Consider the following 24043-nt stretch of genomic DNA (forward strand, 5'->3'; position numbering starts at 1 on the left):
AATTTTAAAATTTAACCTATATACAGTATAAAGGAAAAAAAAAACAGGAAAGGAGAAAATAAAGCAGTAAGTGTCTAATTTATGCAAGTCTTGATTTAATTGCTATTGCTTTTCCAAATGTTGTAGCAACAGTACTCTCATTTTCACTGCTCCACTTTAAGTTGACCAAAAGATGAAGTTACTTGGTGAATTTAATTACTTGGCATTCTTTATTTTTAATGTTTTTATAAAATGTTATGCAAGTACCTCAAAGACTGGGTCTTGCCCAGGATTTACCATTCAGGATCAGATTCAAAATCCACTTTATTGTGGATCAGTTTTGGGGAAACACATGTATTGTTTTCATCTAATTTTGTGTAAATTCTTATGTGAGAGAGACAAAGCATATCTGAGGAGAGGAAAGCCTATTGGCACTATCCTAACTTCAGACAGAAGAATCATGTCATTGATATGACCATACTGGTGGTTAGGAACAGCTTGCAGGTTCCTAGACTACATTACACAACACCTTTATGCAGGAATGCTAATGGATAAAGAAAAGACAGAACAGAATGGATAAAGAATTATCAACAACCAAGTGGAGAGATAAAGAGGAAAGCACTAACAGTCCTTTCCTGCCCCATGTGCCAAGTTTACAAATTTGTTTTACTTCAGTCAAAAGCTGAGTGTCCCTACAGAAAATGCTTCAGCATCCATGACGTTTCGACCTTCACTAGCGACTCCAAACCATGCACTGAATTGCCAGGCCACCTAACCTCTCTGGTTCATGATAGAACTGCTTCAGAAGACAATTACATAGTGAAATTAATAATGCTGCTTAATGACTATTAATATTTGCAGAACTTCTTTACACACTGCCTTGATAATTGGCATATCCAAAGCATGTCTGTGCTGCACTGAAAACCTTGAATGTTGGTCTTCTCTACTTGGCTACTGAATTAGAAGTTCAAGAGACTGATCTGTGAAAATCTATGGTGCCTGGCACCAACCAAGCAAACAATGGTTGTTGAGTGAAATGAGGTGGCTACTTAAGGAATGTAGTGGACAAAGTCATGGTTGTAACACAAGTGAAACTACTTTCCAAATCTCTTGACAATGGAAATAAACAGTTTGATATTAAGTTAATTCAGTACTGTGAAGCCCCAGGGACAGAGTCGGTTTCATCTACCGGTACGAACTGAAGATCAAATACACAAGACTCTGTGGAATAATGAACAACACATTTGCTTTGGGATATGCCTTGGGATAGCAGAACGTGAATGGAATTTCGTTGTAGCCAACTCCAAACAAGACAAGTTTCAAAGCACGTAGACTCAGCGCAGTGAAACCCAACATTGTAGCCCAGAGTGTCGGCATATAATAGTGCAGAGAACAAAGTGGTTCTCAGGGGAAAGGTGCCACTGAATTACAAGGTGCTATTTTATTTTTCACTCAGATCTTTACACCAGTAAAGCTCCTGATAAAGTAAATGAAATAAAATGATCAAGTGCAGAAGTCAAACGGCTCACTAGCTTGATAAGACTGTTTCCCAAAGTAGCACCTAAAATATCGCAGAACTGCAAAATCGCTACGGTCACACTAAGCTTGTGGCATGATTTATACTTTTTCTCCAAATGCATAATGTATACACAGTAACTGAACCAAGGTGAAACCATAGGGGCCCTCAGCAGCCTAGTGAATTAATGCACCAATAGCAATCTATTGAATAATCGGTTCATCTTCTGCTTAAGTCATGAGTGTAATTGTATTCAAGATCTTTTATGCTACAGCAGATGCTTTAAGAGGCTTGGGACACAATATACCCACCTCCCAAAACTCTCATTAAAGCCTAGTCACATCCTGCTACACAAATGAACCATCCTTACTTTTTAATATTCGTTTCAACTCATTTCAGTTTGTTTTGTTCAAGGCCGCAGCATCATTCTGGGACATGTTTTAACTTATTGGTATCATTCTTTCTGTACTATACAATGAAATTGTGTGTATCTGGCAACAGAGTTCCTGGACTTGTATTTTCAATAGTTCCATCTCTGTCACAAGTAGATTCATTCCAAAAACCAAGGAAGCTCACAAAATGCACTTTTTCTTTAACAACGGAATTCCTATGAATAATAATTACTCAGCTGTGGTAGACAGAAGGAATCAAGTATCCTTTTGCATTAATGCAAACACTTAGGATCTGAGCTCTCCTGCCTCTGATAATTAGATTATCAAAGAGTTTTTCTCTAGAGAATTTAGTAGGAGTAGGCATAGCATCCATTTAGCCAGAGACCTGGACACCTTATTCACTTTGAAACTATTTGGATCATTTTGCAATGCTATTCCTTCAAGATGAAGAATAACTTGTCTCCCTTGGGTGAATACATTCTACCTTTGGCAGAAACACTTAAGGAGAGGCTCAGAACTGAACAGAGAGTATGATGAATGCTGGTCAGGAATTGTGTGAAGAAGGATTGGCCAGAAAATACAAGAAGCCTTTCTCCCTGCATGCCAAATGCTCTGTCTGGCCCTAGGGAGGAGTTTGAGAGTTCAACTGTTAAAGCTGAAGGTATGAATGATGCAAGAAATCGGAAGTGGGAAGAAAAAGTACTGCAAAGTCAGAACAGACTTCAACTCTGCTACACTGTACTTTATTAAGTAGACTTGGTTACTGGGTCAATTTCACTGCCCCAGTCAGACTCACCCTGGGGCTTAAGTCTCAGTCTCTTCTTTACATACCTCTTGTCATGACCTGGCCCCCAGCCCTGGCCACAGCTTGCCTTTCTCTCCATAGAGCCCTTCTAACTCATGGCCCTGCCTCTGTCTTCAAGGAGAGTGAAAAGCAGCTACTTCTGTTGCCTGCCCTGAGGCACTGTCAGACAGCTGCCTCCTTTGCTGTGCACCTCCACTGCTCAAATTCTGGAAGAAATTCAGGCAGCTCAGGGGTTTGGACATCTCAGACCTGCCAAACCAGTTAACATACAATTAAATCACATAGGGTTGGGATGAGCCAAATCAGGCCAGGATTGCTCTCAGAGGAGAAAAAAGGGGATAATTCAAGGGGAATAGCAAGGAGGTGAGGGGTTATGGGACACAGTGAGGAGACTGTGACAGAGGTGGAAGGAGAATTTGTCACTCAGCCCCTTTACACAACACTTGCACATTCCCAACCCCACCTCTAATAGCTGAAAATCTCACATTGCTCATTACAGAACCTAAAACCTTAATTCTATTTGCTAAATAATTTTTCCTAATCTAGACTAAGCTTCTAAGATCATATGGAGTTTTTTCATATCTGTGCCACCTCCCTAACTATATTTGTCCTGTTACTATTTTATCTCTTATGGAGTTGAGAAAGACAAACAGTTTTAAACAGTCTTACACTTCTAATAATGTAGCAGTTTTCAAATGACATTCAAGGCAAAACAATCTCAATGCATGAGTGTGTTGAACCAGCGTTTGGAAACATTCAGCGCCATTGTAACATCTTCCATTTTTTCAGGAAATGAAGTTTATGCAGAACAATACAGACCTCATTCTTAGCAAAAATTACCTTAGTTCTAGCTGCTGTTTGACTAACAATTTCTTTTACATGCGAAAATGAAAGTACATCTAGCTTCCAGCTGATCTGTCAAATAGGGTGGAGACTCAGGACCAGATAGTCTCTGATTATTAGAGTCCATCATGCAGTACTGAAGTAAGGAGTGCTAGAATCATTGCCCTCGAGTTGTTATATATAAAACAACGACACAAACATTAAATCTCTGGGGGTACCAAGGTACAAATACAAAAGTACTGGATACTTTTACCAATATCAAACTGAGTACTGCTGTAGGAGATGCAATATGAACATGGACATAGAAAACATCCACTAATTGCTCACCTTTTCTTCATTACCAGCACGACTCCCAAAAATATAATGACAAACAGCAAGATGCCTGCAATGACTCCAGCAATTTTAACAGTATGGTCTGTCTGCTTCTCAGGCTCCGGGTCTGGTTTTCGAGTGGCAGCCCCTATGGAATTGACAAAAGAAAAACAGGAATGAGGAAAAGAATAAAGGTGTTATTCTTTTGATGTTTATACACTTAACCTACTAATGTCATTAATCTTATCCAGGGCCAACAGCTATCAAAGCCTGGTCTTTTAAGAAAAATTCTGCTTTCTGCATTGTTATAAAACTCTTTATATTGTTCCAAGACACTCTGTAGGACCACAATATAGGTGGGATACCACTTCCAGCCCTGACCCTTCACAGGAGCCTCTTCACAGATTCACAAATTTCTATATTTTTATTATCTGTGCTGGCTCCCTTTTCTTTCTTTCATTTAGAAACTTGCTAACAATACAATAACTATACTAAGCTTTTATCCAAATTTGATTTGCTGGAACATTTTCCTCAATTATTTTTCATAAATGAAGCTGTAATTCCATAACATATTAGCTTAAACACCTGGAAAAGTGAGATAAGCTCATTTACCATGCATTTTACCCACAATTGTTTTTTTACACAATAGACTTCTTTTTTTTTTGCCTTTGGAAATCTAAATCTAGGTCACATCTGGTAGGAAAAAAGACTCCTTCTAAGCAATTTATTCACAAAGTGGGAAGCAGCTGATGATCACACCGCTGGCACCTACATTTAATATCTGTTTAAATGAGATAACCAGTGCCTTACAGCAGCTACTGTCTTAGCTCCTCCAGCTTCTCCATTTAAAAAAAATAACATCGTTTGTACTGTTTACTGTATAATGTGATGGAACGTCAAATCCATGTCTGATGAAATATCCATTTCCCCTACCAAATGAGTTCAGGATGAAAAAACGTTTAGGAAGCAACATTCAATTCACTAAGCTGATTTTATATTTTTATGGACTTGCATTTTTTTTTAAATCAAAACGTGTCAGCATTCATCATTTGAGGCACCATGCCATAAAATGGACACAGGGATTTATGGATCGCTTTCCTGGTATAGCTTTTTTGGGAGGGGAGAAGGAAGAGTAAAGCCTAAGTGAAGTGTAATCTTTTAAGACCACATTCTTGTACCACTAACTGGGTTTCAGAGAGGATTTTGACAGCACCAACTATATTTTACTTGTTTCTTCACTTTCTCCTTCTGGAAAGGAAGGAAATTAATGGCCAATTTACATGAAGAGCTATTTTCTGAAAAATGAAAAGATTTCCAATGTTTCTTCTCAATTTTAACCAGGATATTCTAAGATGAAGAGTATTTCTGAGTGCCCACAGTTACACTTTTGGCCTACATCTTCAAAACTCCTTGCCAAGAAAAATGCCAGAAAAACCTGCCAGAAAAGGTGATAACTATTAATCAAATAATATCTAGAGCTAACTGCAGGAACCAGGTTATTTGGAAAATTCTGGCCAAGGTGCTTCACATGAGTGCTAAATCAGAGAAGATGATGTGCTTGCTGTCCCGGTGCCCAGTCCCACAAGAATATTAATTTGACAGAAATACACACACACTTTTCTCAATTGCTAAAATCCTTACTTTGTATGAATAAAGGATGATTCATACTTTGTATGAATAAACAGTTCTATTTTTATTTTCCTGTATCCTATATAAATTTTTTTAAAATTCCATATTGCTGTACTCTTCACAGCACTCAGTATTGCAGTAGATATTCAGAGGACATCTACACCATTTCATGCAAAAAGCAGCTGTTGGGCTGCACTTGGCCAACAGGAAGCAGTGAGTCAACTATGATGCAAATGATAAGACATATGAAGGACTCCAAAGCTCTCTTTTAAATCTAAAACCCAAGAAAGAAAGAAGCTAAAGTCAATAGCATGTAGTATCTTTTCAGATGTAGCTTCTAAGACTAGTTCCTTCCAAAGCCTATCCTTTATTATCTCCTTCAGGGTATCCCAGCCAAATGGAATACTCATCAGTGATGACTTGCTAAAAACAGTTTCCGCCTTATGGTTTCATTCCTTATGTTAAGGCTTCTAGCATTAGTTTTGGGAATATGAGTGCTAAACAGTGAAATTAAGTAAAGGCAACCATTCACAGTACTATCCAATGTGTCTATCTCAGTGCCATGTCTCTCTGTAGCAGCTCATGGTCCTCAGTTCAGTGGAACCAGCTACACTTACACTACACAGAGGAGAGAAAATTGTATTCAAAGCACACACATTTTCTACATACGATGGAGCACAAACTTCATGAAATGCCTTCCATCACACAAAGCATTATCCTGACAGCAGTATTGAACAAGCTGGTGAATCCACAAAAATGCAAAATCTCTACAGAAAGCCTACACAGGAAGTGGCACAGAGCCTAGCATCAGGACACTCAAACTCCCATATTGCATCGTTTATTGATTATCTGATTGAGGAATCAGCTCAATTGTCTATGAAAAGAATTTTAATGCCGAGTTAAAAATAGGATACAGCTTCTCACAGTGATGGACTCAGCCTTACTCACAATAGAGGCTGCCTTAAACTGGAAGCATGATGTTTAACAAGCCTTTTAAAAACCCCTATCATTAATTATTATAACAAAATATTGGCATTATCTCAATTCTCCTTCATTTCTATTCAGCAGATTATTTATTTGCTGACAAAATGCTGCTCCACTATTGTTCTTAGTGGTTTCCAAAATCTATTTGAGTAAATGAAAAGAACTTTCATCCTTCTAGAACATTCCTTGAATCTTTCAGCATTAGAAATTTGGGATTACCTTTCTGTATTTTATTTAATGCTGCTTATTCATCTAACATATCTCAGTTGTTCTACAACTGGATTTAAGAAATTGCTGTGTTCTAATCCACTCTTTATACTCCTTAGCATCCTGCTTGGTTTTATGTCAACATCAGATGGACACTGGAAGTTTTTTACTGTGTATTGTTTACAGTGAAACATGCAGCCCTTTCTTCAGTGCGGTGCTCAGCTTTGAACCCTGTACAAGTTAAAAGCCATTCAAATTTACATTTTAGCATTTATCAAGATTGAAATTTGAGTTGGTATTACCTCTTCATTCAGTTTGCTTTTATCCCACTGTAATTCTTCATAGTCCCAAGTGAATTCTGCTAACTTGTACCAACTAGCATTGTAATCAAGAGCTGCTGCCCTGACACTGACTCTTCCTGGCATTTAATAAACATACCATACAGGATTTAATATTAAATACTAAAGTGCATTAACTATGAAAAGCAGTGCCACTTTACTTCTCCTATATTTCTGCCTGATAGGCAGAGGTTGATTGAATGATATTTGTTCTCACCTCATAATTACTTCTTAACTGACTTTTAACCCATATTCACACAGGCAATTGCACTGGCACCATGGAGAGAAGGGTGAGCTGTCTCTAAGGGCAACTCAGGGCAGTAGTTCTGAAATTCATCTTGCCTCCTGATAAACTGTAATGTCCATTTGTGCATTTGGTTTTGTTTGTATGTTTTCAAGAGAGATGTGGAAAAGCACCATTGCAAGCCTTAAAAAAAAAGGTTCTTTGATTTCTCTTTTACTCTGCTGAACTGACAGATGATAAAAATATTCAGTGAAATGTAATCTTTCATTACAGAAACAGTGCTACTGATACACTATTTTATCATGATGATCTAGTCTTGGTGGTTTATTTCTTTATTTTATTACCATTCTTGCAACCTCTTTGTCTGACACAGTAATTTTTAATGTCCTTGGTTGCCCTGGAGCCTTTAAGAATATATAGCTATGAGACTAATTCTGGGCCTCCAGTAAAATATCTGTATTTAATGAAAACAGGTCAATAAGTTGATGCCAGCAACTGAGCTATGCCCGCTGCATTTTCTTCACAACAGTGGACCTAATGACTTACTTGGATTTTTTTGTTTGTTTTATTTTTAAGATTTTGATTCTACCCTTGCATATGACAAGTGACTTTAAGCCTTGCATAAAAACCCCTCACTTCTGTTCTCTGAGATTGTCTGGGCAATCTCAGAGAACAGAAGCTGAACACAGTGTGAAAACACCAGCTCTTGCTAGTGGAGCTGCAAGAATCAAGGCTAAAGTGACATATACACTGTGGTGCACCTCTAGAAAGACAATAGGTCACTAAAGAGCAGTGAGTGGAGGATAGCTCAAGGGAGCTGCTTAGAAAATGAAAGGACAAGGAGATGTTTCCTGCCAGTTTAAAAAAGACTAAGGTGCTGACTTTGGAAAGTCTTTACTTGATGAAAACAAGCTAGAGTGCTTCCTGCCAGAAGTGAAAAACAGAGATACACTAAAGATAAACCCTAAGGTGCTGCAAAACCCAGCAAAGTATTTCCCCAGGCTTCCTCTGCTGAATACAGTAGAAGACAATCACATTGCTTGGTTCCATACCCTTAGATATTTACTTTTCTAGTTAATGTCAGCAACTACAATTTCCCTTTTACTGACTGATTTCCCATTCTTTGTGGCTCTCTCAACAGTAGCACTTAAAATGTGAAATATTTTTATAATAATATATAATTTCTTTTCCTTCACTTATAAAGAATGACATTCAGCCGGACTGACTTATCCTCATGGATCCCATTTTGTTCTATACTTTACATGTCTCAGTGATAATATTTTTAAGTAGTACCCATGAAACATCCAAAGACAGTATTTCACTTTGTTTTTACTCTCAGACCTATTCCATTAACTTTTTCTTAATATTGGAATCTTCTCTGAAGTTTAGTCATCACTTTGCCAGTTCATGGCATCTTACTCCCTCTTCAGAATGAGAACTGAATTATATTCTAGTTGCTGCCTTAGTGTCTGCCAGAGTTTGAATTCTTAAATGACTTTGTGCAGCTAAATTTCTATTTCCACACAACAAGTTAAAACACTGGGTAAAAAAAATTCCGACTCTCTCTTCGAAGTATTTCTAGTTCTGCCACTTCCTTTGGTGGAAAATTTGCCTTTCCTTTCTCACTCAGAAGGCATAAGTATCATGTTATCATCAACCTCAAAACTTCATAAAGAATAATCTCTTGCAGGTAGCTTATGGATAGAAAAGGTTGTAGCAGAACTACTTTTCACCATAATAAAAGCTAAGGTGAATGAATTACGTGAGAAAAATAATCATTCCTTTAATTCTGAGGCAAGCACTATCTTGTTTTTCAAGAAAAATGAAAATGTTTTCCAGTAAAAGAAATGGACCTCTACCAAAATGAATAAACTCTCTTTCTCCTTCTCTTCATAAATGAACAAAGTTTGGACTTGCTTTTCAATATTTCTTTTCCCCAAAAAATGTACTTAAAAATGACTGACCATTTTACAGAACGGAATATCCAATAAAATAATCCTGGCTCAAAAGTCTAGGCACTGCTGGTTATACAAAGAGAGGGGTAAGATTTAAGCTGTTACTAGTAAAAATTAGCTAAAGGTTGTTTCTTCTAAAGCAGTCTTTAAAAAATCCAGGTGTTTCTTGCTTTATTTAAGACAAAAAATAATCTCTTCTATTAATTAACTAGACCAGTTTCATTTTATTTCTCCCACTCAAGGCTGACCATAGTTCCTGCCTTTTTGCTTCCTTTCTGCAGTTTTACACTCTCAAAGTAAGAGGCTTGCAAGCCTTGCTTGGTAGGAGGCTTGCAAGCCTTTCCAACTCCATTTCATCCACAGGTGCTCCAGTAACTGATGTAATGGCTAACCTTACAAGGCCTTAAGGTAGTAATACAGTTAGTTCAGATCATCCCATTTTCCAGTCAAATTTGAAACCAACTTCTGAGCTAGTAACTACCCTGTGATTTTTTTATGCAGGCAGTGAGATTCAACTATCACATCTGAACACCTACTTTTGAGTTATTCTACAGAGTGAGTCAGGAAAATGAAACATTATACCCCTGTGTGACAGCTGCACTGTGATGAGGTGGCAGAAATCATGCAAAATGGTACAAGGCAGAAGAAAGAGAGAGGTATGATGCTTCCATGGAACACCCATCACTAGGCTCCTACTGTCCCTGTCACAAAGTGAGAAGACTGAAAACTTGGCTTTAAAGACTCTCTCCACACTCTGCAAGGACAACATGAATTACAGAGGCTACTATCATCATTACTTCCTATTATTTGTATGATAGTAGGAGCTAGAAGCTGTAAATCAGACTGGGAGCCCCACTGTGCTAAGAACAGGGCAGGCATGCAGCTAAGTAATCTTTGCCACTAAAAGCACACAACCTAGCTGAGCTAGGCTGTAGGAGGCAGGTGTAGCAATCACAGGGGGAAGGGGGAGGCAAAACCCCTTAAAAAGATGCATTTTCAATACCCAAATAGTTCTACCCTTCCTGCCTTCCTGCTCTTTTACTAGCTGGTATCACTCAGCATTTCCAGTTAGTACCACAGCAGAAACAGATCTTCAGGAGGGATTTGAGGGACTTAAAAATGTTTTAATTGATGATGTTGGTTGGGGTGTTTCAAGGAAGGAAGCAACATAAAGGTTCATTCACATAAAGGTAGGAAAAGCAGAGTTGCTGAAGTAAAGGGCTGAGATAAAAGGCAGTATGACAAAGTAAGAAAAAATGCTGATATGTCTGTCTTGGTATGAAAACTGATACTTCACAGAGGTAGGTCCTTATAAATGTCAAATGACCAACAGGAAACCCAATCACAAACCTTAATCCCAAAGCACACTGCAACAGGGCAGCAGTGCAAAATGTCCTGTTTCCTCCAGAAACACCATTTCTCCCTTCATCTCACCTATGACTGCAAAAGTTGGTACCCTTATAAATCTGTAGCAGCAGCATTACTGATGCTGTGAGGGACAAGCCAGTCTGACACACTTTCAAGTTCATTCCAGATGTCAGGATTTGAGCCTGTCCTGGAGAAGACCCAAAACAGATACAAATCTGTAGATGAAATGAATTACCACCCTGGCTCTTCTGTTTATACTGTAAGTGACTGGCATTCAGTCCTCATCTGCTAGCCAGCACATATTCTGCTAACAAAGTCTTTGTTTTATTACTCCTGGTAGAACTCCAGCTAGGAGAGTGAGTTCTCCCTTGCCATCCTCATTGTTAGCTTTCCAATCAGCGCTCCTCGCTCTCCTTCAAAACTGCAGGTTTCTGTCCATATGGTAGAAGTTATGAGGTGTTGTTGGGCAGGGTACACTTTGTGCCAGAAGGTGATTTTGATCAGCAGTTTTTCAGTTTTCTCTCTTGAGAAAACTGAAAAAATGTTTTGAATATATTAGTTTTGGAAATGTGGCAAGTTTAAGGTCTGTTTACTTCTCTTTTTACAATATTCTTCCTTTCTGTTCCTGGTTTCTCTTGGAAATGCTCATGTATAAATTGCTTTTTCTACATGGCAGAGACAATGTTTTCCTTCTATTTTGCTAAGCATAGGAGTAATTAAGTGTTGAAATCAACATAGTCTGACTTTTCCCTCCTATGATGTACTCACCACTCTATCGTTTTGAAGTCTGAGAAGGAGGGCAAACAGCACTTACATTTTAGCAGGAGAGTATTTTCTTTGCAATTTAGGATCATCATCACAATACATATTGCTGTGTACAGATCCTCTTTGCCCAGAAAAAGGTTTCTGTATTTCCTGAGGACCACTATGTTGATTTGGTATATTTTTTATTTGGTGTTTTTTAAATACAGGAAAATACAGACTTGTTAGAAGGTCTGTGGTAAGAAGGGAGTATCAAAATAAGGCTCTGCTGTGTAACAATAGTTATGAATTATTAATTTTGTTTGTGATATTCTTTAGGAAAATGTAAATATAAGTGACAAAGAACTGCATGAAAAGACATGCAAAGAGCTATTTCACTGATGAATACAATTCATTTAACTGACTATCACATGAACTGTCTCTCTCACTGGTGGATGATTCATGTTGGTGTATGTGAGCAGAAAGACTATTTTGGTTAAACATCTGCATTTCTGGTTGTCAGGAATAACAACATTCTTTACAAAACATGCCTAAAACGAAAGTTCCCAGTTTGACTTTTGGTCTCATCACAATCTATTTTTAACAGAATTTTAATCCAGACAATTTAGTCTGGATTTTTTCTGGAGACTGTGGTTTTAAAAAAAAAAACTTAAACAAGCAAGTGTTGATAAACAGCTCATTTCTCCTTTGAAACAAAGCCACCATACTTTCTGCTAGCTCCTCTTTGCCTTTTTCTTTTAAGCAAAGAAACTTAAATAATTAAAATTCATAAAAATTTTTCTCTCTTGTGGGCACCCAAGGAGTTGGAAGCCCTCATTCATTTGAGAAAAAAGCATAAGCACTCACACTTTAACAGCATTGAGATCATTAAGGGATGTTTAAAGCACACTCAATAGCTGTACCATAACCAGAAATTATTAACAAGTCTCAAATATACAGACACAGTGTATCTCCTTCTAGGAAATAAATAATTTACTAAGGAAAAAAGTACTTTGGAACCTTAAGCTTTCAAATGACCCTAAAGTGTACTTCCACAAACTTTAGTCTATTTTATGAAGAAAAAAAGGACGGTTACATATTTATAAGTATTCACTATGTGTGGCCAAAGAAGCAGCCACAATGGAACACATCACAGACCTCTGCCAACAAATGGAAAAGCCATGGCAGCATATCTGAAAACAGCTCCCACCACCGAAATAAAAGTGGAAATCCTCCTGACTTCTGTGGAAAGATAAAACTGGGCTTCTTTACCAACTCCCCTCTGACTACACAAACACAACATGATGAGACACACATTTCTAATCAAGGTTGACTGAGGAGAAATGAGAATATACTTGCATCATATTAGCTGTACGCATGTAGGTATCATACTGAATAAGGATGAGGAGGTCTGAGAACAAAAGCACCAACAAGGGCTGAAATGGCAGGTTTTGAATGTAGGGCTTGTTCCCAGCTAATGCTCTGTGCAAGATGTCCCACTTGCAGCCATTGGAAGTGCAATTGCATCTTACAGCCCTGACTTCTGTGAACAAGAAGTCATAAAGGTACATAATGTACAACAAGGGTAGCCTTTAGACCTGAAACATTTGCTTTAATGGTTCTCTACACAACCTCAAACCAACAGTACTCATGGTAGAAGAATAACTCAAATTAGCTCTAAGGAAATGAAAGCAGACAGTCTGAATTGATCCTTTCCATACCTAACACATTTTCTAAGCAAGTCAGCACCGCTTTTAGGCCATCGCTGTAAAAGAAGTGGACAATTTACCGTCAGCCCCACCAAATGTATGTAAGTTTCTCCTATTGCTGAAGGAAACCTCTTGTTGACTCCCACGCTTTCAACACTAGATCTACTCCTGAAAGTGTACTGAGACATGACAAGAAATATCCAACACCACTGAGAATTTATTTCAGCTGTTTTCTAGAAACAGAAAGGTGTGGATTTCAAGACTGAAGAGGACTCTGCCCTCTTCAAGGAAGATAAAATGTGGTTTTCTAGTTCTCAACTGGCTTCTACCCAGCAGGGAAGATGTGAAATTAGATCACAGTAATGTTTCTGGAGCTGACCTACTCAGGGTGAAACTCATCTACAAAACTAGATGCTTTTGGCCTGGACAAACACAGCTGTTTTATTTTCCATCCCTGAATGCAAGGGATCACATCCAGCATGGGAACAAAGCAACCTGAAGCTATGGGTAAGAAGTAGCAGAGTAAGGTATCATCTTCTGATCTCACTGTCAGCCAAGGACTTAAGCAGAGGAACACAAATGAACAGCTCCAAATGGAAAGTCAGTGAAAGCTTGGTTACTTTGCCATTAGGAGGAGAGGGGCAGAGGGTAATGCAGTATAGGTATCTCTGTGGGAGGTCTGAACACTCATGGATGTTTTGACCTGTGCTGCCACTGGCTTTACAGATGAGGCTGACATTCCTGGTGACTTTCACCACCAACCTCCCTGCACACTGCAATCCTTATGAAGGACTCTTCAGAAATCCTTCAAAACAATCACACTTGGAATTTAGTTCTCATTTTTCACCACCCACACATTTTCCTGGAAGAAAACATAACATAGTTAAGAACATAGAATGAACATAGTTCATTCTACTAACAAATAAATGGAATTATACATCTAATGATGCGTGAAGAAATAGAAAATAGAAAAATATGTCTGTGATAAATTTATAAAAAGTAGGAAAAAAGACTCAAAACTTCTTTTAAAGCATTTCAGAGTCAACACTGTTTTGAGACAAGAAGGTCAGCTAGAGGAACTGGAAAGCAGAATCAGCACAACAAAGGAAATACAATTCCACAGAATTCTACATCTGTCTTTGTGCCAATACAGTGTAGCAGTTCTTTTGTTCACATTTCAGAAATTTTTATAGTATTGCCAATAAAAAAACCTATTCAGACTGAAATAATGTTGAATGAACCAATATTCTAGTACAGGGACAAGAATAGACTAGGCCTCCTCTGAATAGTTATCACTGATTTAAATTTGGGTTTTCATTTATTTCCTGGAGGTTTTAGGGGTTAAAGGAAAATCTCCATTTGTCCTACTTGATTAAGAATGCTCTGAACAGTCATTTTTATAATAAGCTCTTTTCACTTTTAATTATTGACACATTGACTCATAACCAGAAGCAGTCTACTGCTGAAAGCATACTGAAAAGTGCAACTATTTTGCTTCAAAAAGGTTTATAGAATACTTTGTTTGCTTCTGACCAATTAAAATTTACTATTTTTCCTCTATTTTTTACTTTGTTCTTCCAATGAACTCAAAAGTTTAAACAGAACCTGATAGTACTTATCTCCCCTCTTGACAGCTTAAAACCATGCAAGACACCAACTTCTGTTCACTTTTATGGAAAACTGTGACTCAACTTTCATTTGCATGGGAATTTTCTATGTACACAAAACTTAGTGCTCAGCAGTGATAGAAAATCAGATGTAGGGAAGGAAACGAAAATTCAAAATTTTTGGAAAATGAAGACTTGAAAATGCACAGATACATCTGAGTGCCTTTCTCAGAGTTCTAAAATCATTGGTTCTTGCAGTCAAACTCCCATTAGTGCAGAAAAGGACATTTTCAATAGATTGTTTGAAGAAGGTGTTAAAAACTCATCAATAACTGCAGTTATGGCTTGCACAGTGCTGAATTGTTACTACAAGCAGACAAATTTGGCTTAGATACTTATTCAGATTTGAGCTATTTCAATGAAACTAAACGGAATGAATTGCTGAAACATTATTTTGCCCAAGACAGTACGTTCTGTAACTTCAGCTTAAAGTTGACAGTATTACTCTCCTCTTTGCTGCACTACTCTGTTTAACTATAACACATCTGAATGCTCACCTGTACATTAAAACAGATAATATTGCCTTAAACATTTGTCAAACTCTCCAGTGGTACAAACACCAGATTTGCAGACTCCAAGAACTACAGATTATTTTACCCACACTTTACTTCAAGTTAAAATTCAAATTGCTTAGCATTTTATGAATACAGTCAAAAACTACAGATGGGAAACACTGAAATTCACAGGGTTTTTTAGTTACTACTTATATCTCTGAGTTTCTTTGTCTTCCCTTGTCTCTCCTTAATTTTTTATTTTGATACATACAAAACTCTGTTTCAAATGTAAAAATCAGAGGCTTTTTTTTTTATACAGAAATGAAGCAACACACTATATGACAGTTAGGCTCTAAAAATTACCTACTGTTATTTTGCATTGTTTTCTGTTCTCTGTACACTGCTTATGTTGAAACATTTTGAAGTAGGTGTTATACTGACTAGAACCAGTACTAAACAGATGACAGAGATTCCTTCAGTTTGTTAAGAATTTATCCTGGTGATTTCATTCATACAATTACTTTCATGACTGGATTTTATGCTTCCATTCTCTGTAATGTGATTAAGAAAAGCTCCCTCTCCTCCCAGCCCAACCTAAAACAGCCTCACAGATATCCTGACATGAAGATTACACATTACTAAGAGAATGGATTATTTTTCAAGCTAGGATGACCCAAACAGACCCATCTTTAGTGGCTTACATTAAGTTTGGATGACTCTAGTCATGAAGGAGATACTAGACACTTGGAATCATATTTTTCTCTCAGGTATGAACTGGAATACTCAAACTTCCAGACTGGTTTTGTACTTGGGGGATGTAACACAGCATTGTAACTGCAATGACTGACTCTTACTTCTGTGGCAACCAACTTTTTAACTGCCCTGAATAAAAGACAACCTGTTTCTACAGTGGTAAACATACCTAATGACGCTACTTGTCCTTCCTAAAGGTAGGGAAAGGTTGATACTTTCTTCTACTTCATGGGATCTTCTCCAGTTGTTCCTGTCCCGGGTGTGTAACACAGTGGCTCTTCTGGTGATGCAGTGCCAGGACAGCAGAAGAACCCACACCCCCTTGGCCAACCAGAAGCATCAATGGCCAGAGAAAAACTGCTGCTATGACTCTGCATTTTATCCTCCCTATTCTTCTACTAGTGCATGGAAGCTGGAAAGGTCCCACTTCCAGAGACCGTTAAAGGAACTGTTATTGTAAAACAAGAAGTGGAGAATTTAACATAACAAATATGATCACATTGATAACTGATTTCTAATCGAGTTGAGCTCTTCACTGTGTAGATAGCAATGGCTTGTATTTGTATTATTTGTATATGTATATTTCCCAAATCACCATTTGGAAATGTTATTAGCATTATTTTTAGGCCTTCTTTGTCTTATTGTTTAACTTCAGCTCTTCTTCAGTTGCTCTGTGGAAAATGTACTTATGCTTAAAAGCATAGATGCTTTGGCTGCACTGTCTTACAGAAAACCTGACATTTGACTCTGTAACATACTAGGGGAAATAAAAGGAAGAAAAGGAAACAGCAACTCCCACGGCACTCCTGTATCCTCTTAACATTTTCTTGTAACTATACTGTTTTATAGATGAAACTGTCACTGCAAAAATGACAAATATAACACATAAAAGAACAAAAATGGGCAATAAATCACAAGTGACACTTCAGCCCATTGAAATGCATTCAGCCAGTGCTGCAGAAAATAGGAACATTTCCTTGTTTTGCATTCTGCCCAGCTGAGAAGAGGACCAGAATCCTTGAACAATTGGTACAAGAATCATTGGGGCCATCATATAAAAACAGGGTTAGAATTTCACTTTGGAAAGTCAGATCCATTCTCATTCTGCTTTCCTTGTCACTTATCTTGCAACAGCACTGCAATATGGCTTTGACTTTACAGCACACAGGTGCTTATTCTCCCCTGGATAACTATCCACAACTCCAACTAATGCAAATGTTGCCCAGAAGTACCAAGACAAGAATAAACTTCTAAAATAGTGTATTGAACCTGCAGACAGACATGTCTGCACATAGGTTTGTTATTAGAGACTCAACTAGGAAATAGTCTCAACTAGGAAATAGAGGGTTCTACATTGCCCAAAATAGCACTTCAAGTTTTAGCATGTCAGAGTACATCTAAATCAATGTTACATGGTCCAGGATGGAGAAAAAATGAATGTGAAAGTCTGTCCAGTACATGTTGCTACACCTCAGATGCATTGTAAAGCAAAAATCGGGGTAAATAGCAAAACACTCTTTCTCAAATTTATGCTGTTGGTTTTTGTGTTAATAAACAAACTGTATTTTCATAAATGCAGTACAAAACTGGAATAAATATCTTGACATAAAAATATTCCATGAAGTTGTGATTTAATCAATCAAAGATTTGAGTTTATTTTTTTCACTTTTACAGTGGAATGGCTGAGAACAGAATGTGACCCAGAAGACTGCAATAAATCTTGCTATGTACTGAATGCACATCCTAAGAAATGGGTATATTTTATTATGGTGCTAACTTCATAAGGGAGAAGAAGCTTACAAGGATTATTTTATGACTGCTTTTAACTTCTTTATAAAATATGGAGATCATCCAGACCTTAAGGTGTGCAGGATAAAACTAATTTATGTTTTAAGCTTTTGCCCCATCTTTTACAAAAAAATAATCTTCCCAATCATTAAGTATCAGTTACTTTACAAAACTTCTGACAGATCTTGCTGCATTTGATTTCTACCAAGAATTTAATGTATGAAGAATGTACAATACAGAGCTCTCTCTTGCAGCTGGATGTGTAATTACAATGGGTCGTAAAAAGGGCATTCTATGGAAATCAGTCTTAATAATATCCAGCAAAGTAGTGGCTGCTCCACTAAATCACAAATGGAAATACTTTAATTCAAATACAAGTAGCTCAGACATATTTCAACAATTAAGTAAATGTCTGAAAGAATGAACAGCCTAATCATGATTCCAAGCATGCTATTTTATCAGAATGCAGAGAACAAAATATATGAGGGCCAAGTGAATACCAAATATGGCCAATTTAAACCTATTAGATGAAGTGTCTCTTACAAAATACTGAAACAAACTGGAAATTATTTCAGTATTTCTCAAAAAGATGGATTTTTTATTCAACTTTGAAGTTAAGACCATACATCACATTTTTATGTGGTAAGTTTTCTGATAACATTCTACATGATTTCAATTGAATGTTAAACCATATTTGTTATGAAAACATGGAGACAGTATCATGAGTACTTACTGTGCTTCATGTATACATAATCTTTTTTCCTCACACACAGGAGTAAGATATTAGATATTCTCTGTCTGTTGAAGGACAGGTTCAATTGAGTAGATTTCAAGTTAGTTACTTTTTATAAGGTAACAGAGAAAGCTAAATGCTTTCCCCCAAATTTGAATTCCTTAGCTACTACATTATTGGATCACTGATAATTATATATTGAGTAAACACTGATTTCCCTGTTTTGGCTTCTAAGAGTCAAAATCTCACAGTTGCTTTTACACTGTGTTATCTTATTCCATAACTCAAGGACAGCTACACTGTAAGTATTTAAGTGCAAGGAAAAGTTCTCTTTGCTACGGGCTGCAGAGGCAACCTGGAGTGGCTGTCAAGATATTTAGGGCAACTAGCCTGTAATTCTTTAAATGGTAGACCTGTTATTTTTATATGAAAAAGGAAGGAGAAAAGAAGGACGAAGAGACATTAATAATGCATTGTTTATCAACTGCACCAGTAAGAGGCAAGACAATGATGACGAGGATGGAGGAAATGAGTGCAAGCAGAACTGGCTTGAAAGCTGAGCTGCATTAACATGATATTTGTGAAGAGGAAGACCTTTCAAATTTGGTAACGATATTCAGGAATGCAGCCAAGATTTTAAATTTTCATTATGCAAGAAGCATCAAGTTCCAATGTAAAGAAACCTGAAAATGCTATCCTTGACCTTCCCACTGCCGCTTATGTATCTCCTCAAATGCTAAAAGATGAAAGTAATTTCTTGATCTCAAATATAAGTACTTTGGTTCTGAGCAAAGAAGTGAGGAAAAAGCACCGAACAGAAAATGCTAAGTGACATTTAACAGTTACAGCTGTAGGGCTTGTGGTAACTACAGTTAGAAACAGCCCCATACTTTCACATAAACAGATCCTTTCACATGGAAATCCTTTCCACAGTCTTGAAATTTATAGGACAAAAATGTGGGGACAATGTGTTTGACTGTCAGGTCCCTCATGTGTGGTCCAGTTTCTGTAAAACTCCTTTAAGAAACCCTTTGTGCTTCTCATGGGTACTGCAGATCCCACTACTGCTGTACTGCCCTGGCATTGAAAAGCCTGCCCTAAGGACCGCTAGACAGGATGTTTTCCTAGAAAAACAGGAATTCTTGTTGCTGTCATGGGACAACCATGTGGGCTGGGTGAGGTTTCTTTGCTTGCTACTGCAGTTGTGGCAAACGAGGAGAAAGATGTTTCTTTCATTTGAGCACAGAGTCTTTCAAACATGAGGTGGGGTTGGGAAGATGATGAGGGTATTTCAAAGGCTTTCTAATACATTGCACAAATAGCTAGAAATGCTGTGGGCAAGTATAATCTGATATGCTCCTTTTCACTACAAAATTAGATTCTGGTAGAACATTTTTATTTTCTTTTCAAGGAAAAGGAAATAAATTTCATAGATCTGACAGACAACCACAGACTGCCAACGCCACCAGTGACAAAGCAATGAAATAAATCCTATGTCAGCCAGCTATCCATATCTCTTTATAGCCAGCTAGCCATATCTCTTTTCTCTCACTGCTAAGTACTGTGGCCATCTTCTTGTGGAACAGGGATGTCTCCAGTGTTACCTGTAGCGACCCAGTTTTGCATTGAAACAAATAAAAAAAACCCAAAACTTGAGAGAACATTTCAATCTCCACATGGCAAAATATAAAAGCTTATTTGAATCCTGTGATAAAGAAATCAAAACTTGAAGTTCAAGGATATGGAAGAGATCCTGTCTCTTCAATGCTTTATTTGAATTGTCAAGTAAAAATTAACTGAGGTATAAATATGTATGCGGACACAGCTTCTGCCAAGCAGCAGTAACAAGAACAAGCTACTTAATGGCATTGTAAGTATGTTATTCTGGTTAGTTCATACATTATTAGAAGATAAAAGTATACCATGCAGCAATTTTGTCTTGATTGACAAGGCAACTTGGGCATTATGGATCACTCAGCTTTATTATTATAACACATACCCCAAAATTAAAAGCTAGAGCGGACATGTCACTAATCCTCTTATCTTAAGCTGAATCATTTAACTGCTTCTTATTTACTGTAGTAGTATCCAGATACCAGACATCTGAACTCTTCTCTTAGGTAACAATGTGCTTTCCCAAGGAACTATGCCAGTATTCTTCAAAAAGGCAAAGATTTATCATACACTAAAAGTTGATGGACTAGGTTTACTTCCCCCATTAGATATTTCACCACTTCACGTTCTAGAGTTTTTAATAGGTTCTCTTTGAAAATAAAAATGTTTGCAAATCCCTGAAAGGTTTTAGGCACAGGTTTCTTTTCTGACAAAATCAATCATTTCCCCAGGTTCAAAAAGGTTTTCCAGCATATTCTGAGCCATCCTTCGAGCCATATACAGCCTAATAATGGTTCCACTTGAATACTGAGTTTACTTTGACAATTAGATTTTAAATCCTTAAGTCTTGCTCATTCTCATATGTCACATGCTAGGTTGTTTCATTTTAATCCTAGAAGTCATGTATGACATAATAAATAGGAATATTTTTTCTTTATTTTAATTTCTTTCATATTGAAATTTTGCCAGAAAACATGATCTTCCTACCATTACACAGGAAAAAAACCCTGAATCCACTAATACTAGATCTTTGTCCTAACTTGCACATGCAACTTTTGAGCATCAGTTATTTAGAAATTCTAGTGTCTTGATTTAATAACAGAGAAAAAAAAAAAACAGGTACACAGATATATATCTATATGCAAACTTTCATTTAATTTATGGATGGAGCAAGACGAGATCTCTTTACAACATGAGGCTTGAAGGAACTCTCCACAGATCACACACACAATGGGCACATGCAGCGGAGTCGTACACACAGGGACGTGTTTGTGAGTTTTGGCGCCAAGCACACCACTGAGTTTAATGGAGCTGAGGAAAAAAAATTATGAACAGAAAGGAACTTTTAACACAGGAAACTGTTCATGAGCAGAGTAGGAAGAAACTGTCAGGGAAAAGGAGCCAAAAAGAAAGAGAGAGAATGGGCATGGTGACTGGTCTGTACTTGAACATCTGACCTGTTAGCTGGTCGTCGCCTGCAGCAGGGGCGATGCGAATGTATGGTGTTGTAAGCTGAGTCACGATTATCGCAGCTAAGGCAAAGGAAGAGTTCCAGGTCAGCATGCATGAGGGAAAAAAAAGCCAGACTGAAGCTACGCCAGCAAGAAGAATCTTGGTCAGTCGTTTATTGTCTGAACCTCACAAATGAAAACCAAAAAACTCCCACAAGTTCCTTTTCATCTTTAGTTGTTAGTGTGGTTATTCTGCAAATTAATAAGCTGTCGCGTGTGAATTTCATTCAGGAAAAGGACTCAGAGCACATTATTTACTGCATTTGAGGAAACTGGAGACTCTTTGGCTCTGCCAGTCACAGCACTAAGCTTTCTAAGTGAAAACAAGCTGATCATTCAGAGTAGTCTAATACCAACTTCTCCAAGTAATTTGAGCTAGTTTCATTTTTATTTTCCTATTTCATAATACTACATTTTTCCTACAGTTTTTTAAAGACAATTTTTATGTGAAGCATTTTTGAGCTAGTTAAGATTAACTTTTCTTGTACCCACTTGGGTTACTGTTCTAAAAATGCATGCACTACCCATATACTTTATGTTCAGCATACAGAGAATGACTGCTGAGAGGTGGCACACCTTTAATTAAGTATTGTAACTGTCCCAGGTCTGAGTTTCAAGTTCACCAGAAAAAGCTGAAAACCCTGACTTGTTTACACCCTATATATCCAGAAATAACTAGACTTTTCTGACAGAGTTATAACAACCACTCCCTGCTACAGACAACTGTTACTGTGGCTCACATTAATAAAATTTGTTATTTCTTTGTTTTCCAGCAGTTCTATGATTGCCTCTAAATGGTTAAGCACGCTCTGATACATATATATTAAAGAATATTAAAAAAATTAAAAGGTCAGATCCAACATGATGCAGCTGGAGAATGATGCAAAGAAAAAATATTGGAAAATTAAGGACAAAATTATATGAAAGATCACTCATTTACATAGAACAGCCTGGGTGCTATTAGAAATGTGGCAGTGAGAGAGGAAAATAGATCATCTACCATCTGCAGACAATTAAACTCAAAACTGCTGCTGCATAATATTTGAAAATATCCCTCTGCAACACTGAAATGCAGTGTTGATAGTAGCTTCTAGAGTACTGTTGCTATTGGATTTAAAATATTATAATATCCTTTTCTCTCTCATAATTAATGAAAGCCTTCCAATATTGCAAAATTAGAACAATGATGCCTCCCTCTTGAGAACTGCATTCCTAGGAGATAATCAAGATGTTTCTACCCAGACAGTGTTGTAAGCCATATCAGGAAATATAGTCTTAATATAAATCACAAACCACCACAAAGTTGATAGTAATAAACTTGGAGGAGTTTTGGAATGTTTTCAACTTAGTCTGTTGAGATTTTACAGTCATTTAGCTTGAAGAAAGAGTAGGAATATGAAAGCCATATTTCAAGCAATATATGACAACCTTTATTACCACTGGTACAAAAAGCTATTCTGGATTTTTGTTTGTTTGTTTGTTTAATTATCTTGTCAAAAATAATGGGAGTGGAAACCCTGCAGTCTCCCCATTTGTATATACACCAAATAGTCACAGAGGTCCCAGAAGACTTTCTCTACAGAAAACTGAAATCAGGAGACTCCACATCATAATAATGGGCTGTAAGATCCTTCTACTAACAAAGTCACTGGCAAAGGCTTCCTTTGACTTCATCAGAAGCAGAAGGAGAACTTTCAGCTCTACAAAATCAAACATTCTCATCCTAATTTATATTTGTAATCACTGCAATCAGGATTTTTATATGATCTCTAAAAGAACACATTTAACAGGGTTTCCTTTGTAAAAACGTAATGGTCATAAAACAAGATCATTTTTTAAAAGGGTACAAACTGAGCTTGTTTAAAATACACTTGATGGAATGAGAAAGTATTATCTAGCTACTGACCCCAGACATGCATTTGACCCAGCAGAATTAGCCTGCACTTTTCTGGAGATAGGCTGTACTCTTCTAACAGGAAACCTGTCAATATGATAATAAGCTATCTGCTGCACTTGGTCTCTGATACAGCAACAAGGTTTAATGTCTGCCAGTTGAGCACATGCTTGGCAGCAGAGCACATGCATTATTCCTGCTGACATCAACGGGAGGGAAGAGGGTACTCAAGGTACAGAACTGTTCTGCTGGATCTGGGACATGAACATTATGTTTATATTACAGTTACGTATTTTTATTTTTACAAAAAAATTAAAAAGTGTATGGTGGCCCATGGAATGAACACTGCAGGACAGTGATAAAACCAACTCTCAGTGACCTTAAGAAGGTCTTAAGGGCACCAACAACTTTATTATCTGGAGGTGAGATAATTAAAGGGAATATAACAAGCAAGTGGCATCATTCTGCTCGTGACATGTTCTGAATGCCCATACTGGTCCTCAGGGCAGACTTCAAACAGGCTAACCACAATGAGGTGGCTTGGCCAATCTCAGCTGGCTCAGTAGA

The 24043-nt window shown here is 37.4% G+C and overlaps 1 protein-coding gene across 5 annotated transcripts in view; it reads right to left on the reverse strand.

The window, feature by feature from the left end:
• The window catches only part of PTPRM (protein tyrosine phosphatase receptor type M), a 441653-nt gene that overhangs the window by 148380 nt on the left and 269230 nt on the right, over positions 1 to 24043 (reverse strand). For 4 of the 5 annotated variants that reach the window (XM_054515015.1, XM_054515010.1, XM_054515018.1 and 1 more), the window contains exons 14-15: positions 21529 to 21603; positions 3863 to 3995 (exon numbers count right to left, since the gene is read on the reverse strand). In XM_054515015.1, coding sequence (XP_054370990.1) covers positions 3863 to 3995; positions 21529 to 21603 — 208 coding nt within the window. The remainder of the gene's footprint in view (positions 1 to 3862; positions 3996 to 21528; positions 21604 to 24043) is intronic. The other variant, XM_036405775.2, reaches the window with a different exon arrangement.

Source organism: Molothrus ater, chromosome 1 (genome assembly GCF_012460135.2).
Source record: "Molothrus ater isolate BHLD 08-10-18 breed brown headed cowbird chromosome 1, BPBGC_Mater_1.1, whole genome shotgun sequence".
NCBI classification, from domain to species: Eukaryota; Metazoa; Chordata; class Aves; order Passeriformes; family Icteridae; genus Molothrus; species Molothrus ater.